A 7,981-nucleotide genomic window follows, 5' to 3' on the forward strand; every position below is an offset into this window, starting at 1 on the left:
TTTCAATTGTTTGGTTAATTATTTACTAATAATTAGAGTTAGTTATTCGTAATTATGGTATATAATTTTTAGATTAATTTCCATTTAACGCACAAATTTCAAATTATTTTACGATTTTAACAAAAAAAATTGAAACGTTACACTTATATTATTAAATTAACACCCAATTTTTTTTTTCCTCCCCTCCACTAGGTTATTGACATGTCAAGGTAATCTTAACAGCTGAGTGGTCTTGCAACCAAACTTTGAATGGTGAAGCATGCCGCGTTAACATCTACTAAAAAAATTATGGATATTAATTTTACAATAAAAATTGAAATCTGGTGACATTATTTGCAATGTTACAAAAGTTGTGTTAATTAAAATTATAAAATGAGTGAAAGGTTTAAGTTTGTACATTAGTTTGCAATTAACTCTAATATTTTTGGCTTCAATCTCTAATAACAAATTAATGTTAATTAAGTTCATTTAACTTCATCACGATAAATTGATAAATGTCAATTAAGTTCATTTCATCATATGATAATTTTTTTTATCATAATTATTAAAATAATGAACTAAATGAGTAATTCATAAAAACATTGTAAGATAGAGAATCCGATCCCCATCTCTCTCTCTCTCTTTGTTGGCAGATAAAACAACGTTGCATTTACCAAAAAATGCATTGTCCCCAAAGGCCTTTGCAAATACTACTATATAAGGAGGTGGGTAGTGTTATGCATATGTATTACGAGAGAGAGAGAGAGAGAGAGAGAGAAATGAGTTCGAATTCGAATTGGACGGCGTGGCAAAATAAGGTGTTTGAGGATGCATTGGCAAGCTACGACAAGGACACGGCGGAGTGGTGGCAGAATGTGGCGAGGGCGGTGGGCGGGAAGAGCGTCGAAGAGGTGAAGCGTCATTACCAGAAGCTTCTTCAAGATATCAACCATATCGAAACGGGCAAGGTCCCACTGCCCAATTACAATCCTTACAAATCTAATTAAATCAATATATATACTTCACTTCTCTTCTATTCTAATTTTGCATTTTAGCTGTACCAATGTTTTCTGTAACTTAATGTAAGCATCAGAATATATATCCAGCCTTCTTTTCTTCACACTTGTTCAGCTTTTTTTTTTCCCCTTAACGTTTTGCATATAGACGAGTACTTTTTTTCCCCTTTCTTGGTGTTTTCTCTATTGGATTTTCGCTTTGGTAGATTTTAGTGAGGCTCGACCATAAATGAGTGATCGAGTTGTGATCTTCTACCAATGCTTCGTAGACTGTAAGTCTATATATAACGAAATCATTTCAGTAATGGTAGTATCAATTTTGTAATTTATTTTTGCTGAAATAATTATCTCCATGCATCTCATACAATTTCCAGAATTCTTTCTTGAATATAAATTTGTCATTTGCTATATGAACAATTTTAGCATACCTATACATCATTTAAGTATTAATATTATTATTATAATGAGAAAAATACACCGATTTAGCATGAGATAATACATTTGTGACACTTTTAACCTAATAAATTATCAATACATTATTTATGAAGCCCACTTTAGCCTAAAACTCATTTCCAGCGTCGGAAAACGACGTCATGCGTGCCAATGTGAATGAAATGATGTCATTTTATATTCTATGCTGAAATTTGATATAAAAAATGAAAAAAGAAAAAAAACTAGCTAACTCGTTGCTCTATCGCCGTAACAAAATTAGAATTGTTTGTGAAAAGCATCAAACGCGATGATAAATGTAGATTCATCCACACTTGTATTCCTTGTAGAGGAAGGCTACTATCAAGACTTTGAACAGAAATATAGATTTGATAAAAAAGAAAACATAACAATGATAATTGTGAAAAAAAAATTATCTTTCAACTGTATATCCGTTGGAGAATCAGGACCTCCAAATGTAAACATGAAAGGTCCATGTTTATTTTCAGAAAGAAGAAAAGAATCCGAAAAAGTAACTAAATTTTTCAAAATATTTATGAACTAAAATTGCAACTGATCTCCCTCCTCTCTTAAAAAAATAAAAAAGAAAAGAAAAGAGTAACATAATATCTAAACACGAGCAATTTGGAGTTGAAGGTACACTCCCCTTAAGAGGGGCTGGGAAAAGCTCAATTTATGAGTCACATAATATGTAAATAACATTTCCCCACAATCTGGGAAAGCTCACTAAAATGGCTTAGCATTGCAATGAAGCAAACAATGAGTGTAAATCCAAATCCTTCATTTACAGAACCTCCTTCATTAATCTTCTAGTAAGATCCTTCGGAAGTCCCATCACACTATCAGTTCCACCCACCTGTCAAATCAAAATTTATTTATTTATTTTTATTTTTAAAAAAATCTCTTTTTTCCTCAATGCATAACTATGAAGGAACAAGTCATTTAAACACAAGATTACATATTAGATTTCTGAAATTCCAAGTCTTCGATATGGTTCACTTCTCTAACTATTGCATCAGAATCCATGTTTTAGAGTGTATATTGAAGCAGTATAAAAGTTATGTGAAGATACTGACCACTTGTTTGACATATGGCACAACCAGAGGATGTTCAATTATGAGCCCTCCTGCTACATTGAGGACAAGCGCTTCTTCTATCTACAAACAGACCAAAAGCCATTAGTAATCATATCAATGAGACGAGCTAAAATGATACAACTTCAAACTACATACCAGTTTGTCTATAACTTCTTCTGGTATATCATGGAAATGAATCTGCAAAACTCAAATTACTCATCATAGTGGAACCATTCAAAGGAGACCCGAAAAAATACTAGGAAAAGTGGTCGAAAGTACAAGTGTACAACCCAGAGAGTATTGATCATATTGTGCACGAAATAATATGTAGACAAAATTGAAGGCTACAAGCAATTCTCACAGCTAACTTTCTCTAAATTTGTCGTTAACTTTTTGTAAATCAATCAGAAACAAGACAAAAAATTTCTAATATATCATACATCATGATCATGACTACCACTTTCTCAGAGTCAAAACTACAGTTAACTTCAAGCCTAAAGAGGTATCATTTGGATCCACAAAATGAAGCACACACTTGACCACGTAAATAAAAACAATAAAAGGAGAGACAGTTCTTACTAAAACTACCAAGAGCTTTCCCACTACCAAGAGCTTGCCCCTTGGAAAAAAAAATCTTTTTAACATATAGAGGGTTATCAAATCATTTCGTTTCATGCATTTGATTTCAATGAATCTGGTACATTAATTGGGCAGTTAGGAGTTAGATTGGTGGGGAACATGAAGGATATTAAGAGTTGTGTGCTAGGCCCCTCTGGAGTGTTCTCTTGCAAATCCTTTTTCATATCGTCTTTCGATGTTAGCATTTCTACTCATGCATTACAAGTATGTATATGTATATGTGTGTATATATATATATATATATATATTAAGTGCGTTACATTAAATAGCTGTTCATACCTGGGTACGAATCCTGGAGGGGGCAAAAATTTCACCAAATTAACTGAATACGCAATGCATCGAATTGGCGAGATTAGCACATATTGGAGGGTTTTAAAATTCAGTTCTTTTTATCTTCTATATTAACGGTAGATTTTCAACTCCTAAACCTCCTGTAGATTTCTTACTCTTCTCCTTTCTTTAACATCATATTGTAAAGTTTTCTTCAATAATGTCAGTCTTTTTTCCTTCTCTTCACTCATATTGTCGTACATCTTCATCTTTCTCGCTTTCTCATCTCTTGCAAGGTACTCCCTCCGTCCCGGCTTTTGGTATCCAGTTGAGAACGGCACGGGTTTTAATAAAGTGATTGATTGGTTGTGAGTGGAATAAGGGTTCCACATTTTATGTGAGAGTTAAAATAATTAAAGTGGAGTAAGGGCCCCACCTACTTTTACCAAGAATAGAAATGGATACCAAAATGTGGGACGGCCAAAAAATGAAAATTGGATACTAAAAGCTGGGACGGAGGGAGTAATTATTAGGAATTTTTAGTTATAGTTTATTTTCATTAGTTCATATCAATAATTTTAATTCATAATTTTTTTGAAAATTTAATGTAGGTTTCATTGATTATACAAGAAAGATTAATGAGAGTTTGATTAGTCATATTTGCAGCAATCCTGGACTACTGTTGCTATCTTTTATCTCTCACTTCTTATTTGGTTACTTTTTATATGTGTACTATATGTAATGGTGTTCAATATATTTCATGATATTCGAATGAGTTGATACTCTTACTTTTTTTTTATGTTTGATTGTACACCTAATGCTAGTACTAGTAGTCATCAAGAACAAATGACTTTAATTTTAAGGTGCGTTGATGGTACTTCAAACTCTTTTGAAATAAAAGAATATTTTGTTGTATTTTTGCAAGTTCATCACCAAGGACTTTTTCAAGAGTTGCAAAATATTTTGAATTCACATGATCTTGATATAGATAATGTTAGAGGTCAAGGATACGATAATGGATCAAACATGAAAAGTAAAAACAAAGAGTGAGAAAATGACTTAGATTTGAATCCTAGAGCTTTATATACTCCATGTGATTGTCATAGTCTTAACTTGGTTTTGTGCGACACTAGGAACTCTTTTTTTTTTTCGGTCAATAAACAAATAAATTATGATGGTGGACTCAAACTTGAGACTAATGCACGCACACTTCTTTGAAAGCAAGAACTTTTTTTGGAATAATCCAGCACATTTGTACTTTATTTGCTAATTCTACAAAAAGGTGCCATATTTTTAAAGAAAATGTGAAACATTTTACTCTTAAATCATTGTCAGCCACACGGTGGGAAGTTGTATTGACTATTGAAAGTATTAAACCAATAATATTTTAGATTGTTGATGTTGATAATGATTCTAAAATACAAAGTGACGCTGATTCTTTAGCAATCAATGAGCTTGGTAGTTTTGAATATTTGCCAGCTACAATTATTTGGTATAATAACTAAGGTATTACAAAGAGACCACAAACAAAGAGTTGAACATAATAAATGTTGTAGAATTATTTGATATTTGTATCTAGGTTTTCCACATTAATCTGTTGTTATTTTAGGACTAGATTTAACCTAGTAGCAAACCTAGGTTTCTACTCCCTATATATATGGGAATCTCATCTGCTCTGAATATATAAATTATTCTTGTCTCCTATTCCTATATGTCTATATTTTAGAGCTTCACAATAATTATGGCATGTCAAAGTATTTTCATCCTCAAGTAACAGCATGTTATGTGAACCACAAAGTTATGTTATCAACTTAGAATGAAATTAATCGTGCATATCCATAGACCATGAGCTACAGCAATATGAAATAAAGCAGCCTAAAACTCGAGTAGACTCAACAAATAAACTATAAAGGTTGTCTAAGTCAAAAGTACCTCGACTTTGTCCCATCCCCCTTTTCTTGATCCATTGCTAAGGTTTGTTACAAGAACAGAACTCACTGTGGCAGCATGTCCACCAGAATAACCTACAACAAAAATATGCAAGGCAATCTGAGTGAGAAACTACTATTTTACAGAGGAATGATGAATTAGAAATATCATTAAACCTTTTATGAATTGGCGAGCCTCCTCTTTGCTAGAAGGTTTTTCCCTTATCATGCCTTCATACACCACCACCTCCATATCGTTATGAAAATAGTGTGAGACAAAAGAAATATGCAATTGTAGCAATGTATATATCTATAATATTGAACTAATGCTAAGAAGATGCTGGTATCTCATGCCAGAGAACTATGTTCGACCCACATGAGCAACTGAGTGCTAATTTTCACTTTATGGAAAAATTGATTTATAAGTTGTTATCAACCTGATAATAAGATAGAGTCAAAGATGAATATAAAGATTATAAGAGGCTTTTTGAAGCCTGGCACACCAAATAACCAAACGGGTATATTCTGATGTATGAGGTAAAATTTTATTCAACGGGTTGAAACTAGCCAGCTACTTGACAGTAAAACTCAAAAGGATTGAACAAGTGATTCAATTGTTTTAACTCATAAATGTTTGTAAGATCATAATTCTACGCCACTGTCCAGCAAGTTAAGCCAAAGGCGTGTATTGAAAAATTAAATTCCACCTAAAAGCTCAATCACACAACTGAACAGTGGTTTCGCACCACAACCTTGAACGGTTAATTTTCAAGCCAGGGAAAAGTCTTTTAAAATTATTATTGAAAGCAGGGAATGTATAATGAGAACACTTGATAAACATGTTCGGAAACTCAAATAAGTTGAATCAAGGAAATGTCTAATACTTGGTCACAAGTAATTAGCAATGTTGATTGTGCATCCTCTTTGCCGTGAAGCTTTGGTTGGACATTTTCTACCTAATGAAAGATTATAGTTAGGGTAAGCACATAAACTCAAAATGAAACTACCTGAAACAGAACATAGTAATCTAGAATGATTTTTTGCACTTGCGAGATTATGTGCATTAGAGAATCTTCAACAATACTAAGAGATTAGAAGAATTCAATTAGGGGGTTTTTAGATACATGATAGAGTATTTTTATTCACATTACTAGGATTTCTCCAATCTGACCCTTTCAATGGGATATGAATCAAGAAAAATTAGCTCAAATGATAGATTATCAAGGGCCCTAAGATAACCCAAAGTTGCAATCCATCTTAGTTACAATGGATTAGCATATACTATTATTATCTATCCAGGCTAATCCTCAAAAGTAAACGTCCCCTTACAGGGTTCAGTTTGGTACTTGACACGGAAACAATACGAGATGACAATGAGGAAATGGAGGGCATAAATTCGTAGGGGAAATGAAAGACATACAGTATCAGCAGCTATTACAAGCGTCGGCTTGGCATCCTTCTCATCATTCCTGATATTCTCGAGTTTTCCTATTATAGCATCTGCCTGGGGCAAAAACAATACACAAAATGTCATCTGAAAGCACTCGTCACAATCTAAAAGATGACAAAAGTCACAAATAAACAAACACCCCACTACAGAAAACACACAAATCATATTTCTCCACAAGCTAAAAATACACAACAGGTAATATAGTTTCACACCATTAACCTTTGTCGCCTATTTATACCAGTCTTATAGTTAATTAATTAACATAATCAATGGAAACAGAGAGCACCTTTGCCTCTGCAAGAGCCATAACCAAATCTTCGGTCTTTTCTTTCCGAATCGCCTTTTCGTCTATGTCTGCAGACTATACACCACAAAAAATTAATCTCAAAATACAATCAATAACATTTTCCCCTTTGCACCATACATAAACACTAAATGAAACTAAATTGAAGTAAAACTCAAAACATTCTAATATACCATAGTAGTGAATTTGAAACCCATATCCGCCAAAATCTTTCTGCGGGCAACAGATGATGATCCCAATATTATCTGCAACACAACATCAAATATGGAGAAATTTGCATTTTTCAGTCATTCAAAAGTAACAAAGCGAAGAAACACATAAATATCAGTTAACAGACCCACCTTAAATTCTTGATCATGAGCGGTAGAATCCATTCTCTTCTTCTTCTTCTTGTGGTAGAGTTTAGCTAAACTGAAAATCTCAGTATTTAAGGCACCAATTTCTAGTTTTGAAAATGCAACGCGAAACACAAAGAACAATTTTTATTCTCAGTTATACTTGCCTTAATTTAATTTCGTGTAAATTAAAAAAGAAAAGAAAATCGTGTATCCTCTCAAAAAAAGAAAAAAGAAAATCGTGTATGGGCTTTTCGGCCCAATATTCTGCTCCCATGTCTTAGGATTTTAAAATCATGTTAGCAAAAGTGGGGAATACTTGTTCTGACTTACTGCTCATGAAGTGGGGGCTTATGTGCTGCGGCCGAGCCAGAAAATATACCTTTGGGGCTTATTTCATGATTAGAACGTATAATATATTTATAGGTTAATATTTTAAGTTATTATTATTATTTTTAATAAAATATTTTGAATTTTTATTTTTTCTAAATCTTGAATTTTTATTTTTTTTCATAAAATATTTCGATATACAAA

General features: G+C 32.7%; 2 protein-coding genes across 3 annotated transcripts; one reads left to right on the forward strand and one right to left on the reverse strand.

Annotated features, from left to right (window-relative positions):
* Positions 1–713: 713 nt before the first annotated feature.
* Positions 714–1,324, forward strand: LOC131003060 (protein RADIALIS-like 4). The gene has a single exon (XM_057929536.1). It carries the CDS (start codon positions 717–719, stop codon positions 984–986), a length of 270 nt encoding a protein of 89 aa, XP_057785519.1. The 5' UTR covers positions 714–716; the 3' UTR covers positions 987–1,324.
* A 555-nt stretch (positions 1,325–1,879) lies between these two features.
* LOC131003059 (uncharacterized) lies at positions 1,880–7,615 on the reverse strand. Of its 2 annotated transcripts, XM_057929534.1 has the most exons (10): positions 7,454–7,615; positions 7,286–7,357; positions 7,095–7,169; positions 6,779–6,862; positions 6,243–6,314; positions 5,536–5,605; positions 5,363–5,454; positions 2,678–2,719; positions 2,522–2,602; positions 1,880–2,301 (listed from the first exon to the last, which is right to left on the reverse strand). In XM_057929534.1, exons 1-10 carry the CDS (start codon positions 7,484–7,486, stop codon positions 2,230–2,232), a joined length of 693 nt encoding a protein of 230 aa, XP_057785517.1. In that variant the 5' UTR covers positions 7,487–7,615; the 3' UTR covers positions 1,880–2,229. The 2 variants fall into 2 exon arrangements, with proteins under 2 accessions (XP_057785517.1, XP_057785518.1); XM_057929535.1 differs by lacking the exon at positions 6,243–6,314.
* Between the last annotated feature and the right edge of the window lie 366 nt (positions 7,616–7,981).

This window comes from Salvia miltiorrhiza, unplaced genomic scaffold (assembly GCF_028751815.1).
Source record: "Salvia miltiorrhiza cultivar Shanhuang (shh) unplaced genomic scaffold, IMPLAD_Smil_shh fragScaff_scaffold_61, whole genome shotgun sequence".
Classification (NCBI taxonomy): Eukaryota; Viridiplantae; Streptophyta; class Magnoliopsida; order Lamiales; family Lamiaceae; genus Salvia; species Salvia miltiorrhiza.

Excerpts from the sequence above, each read along its gene's own strand:
- LOC131003060 (XM_057929536.1), top strand. The coding sequence starts at position 717 with ATGCATATGTATTACGAGAGAGAGAGAGAGAGAGAGAGAGAAATGAGT.
- LOC131003059 (XM_057929534.1), bottom strand. The coding sequence starts at position 7,486 with ATGGATTCTACCGCTCATGATCAAGAATTTAAG. Across the intron at positions 7,170-7,285 it reads GTTTCAAATTCACTACTATG|TCTGCAGACATAGACGAAAA; the intron begins GTATATTAGAAT and ends TGTGGTGTATAG. Across the intron at positions 2,720-5,362 it reads GGGGATGGGACAAAGTCGAG|ATTCATTTCCATGATATACC; the intron begins GTACTTTTGACT and ends TGAGTTTTGCAG.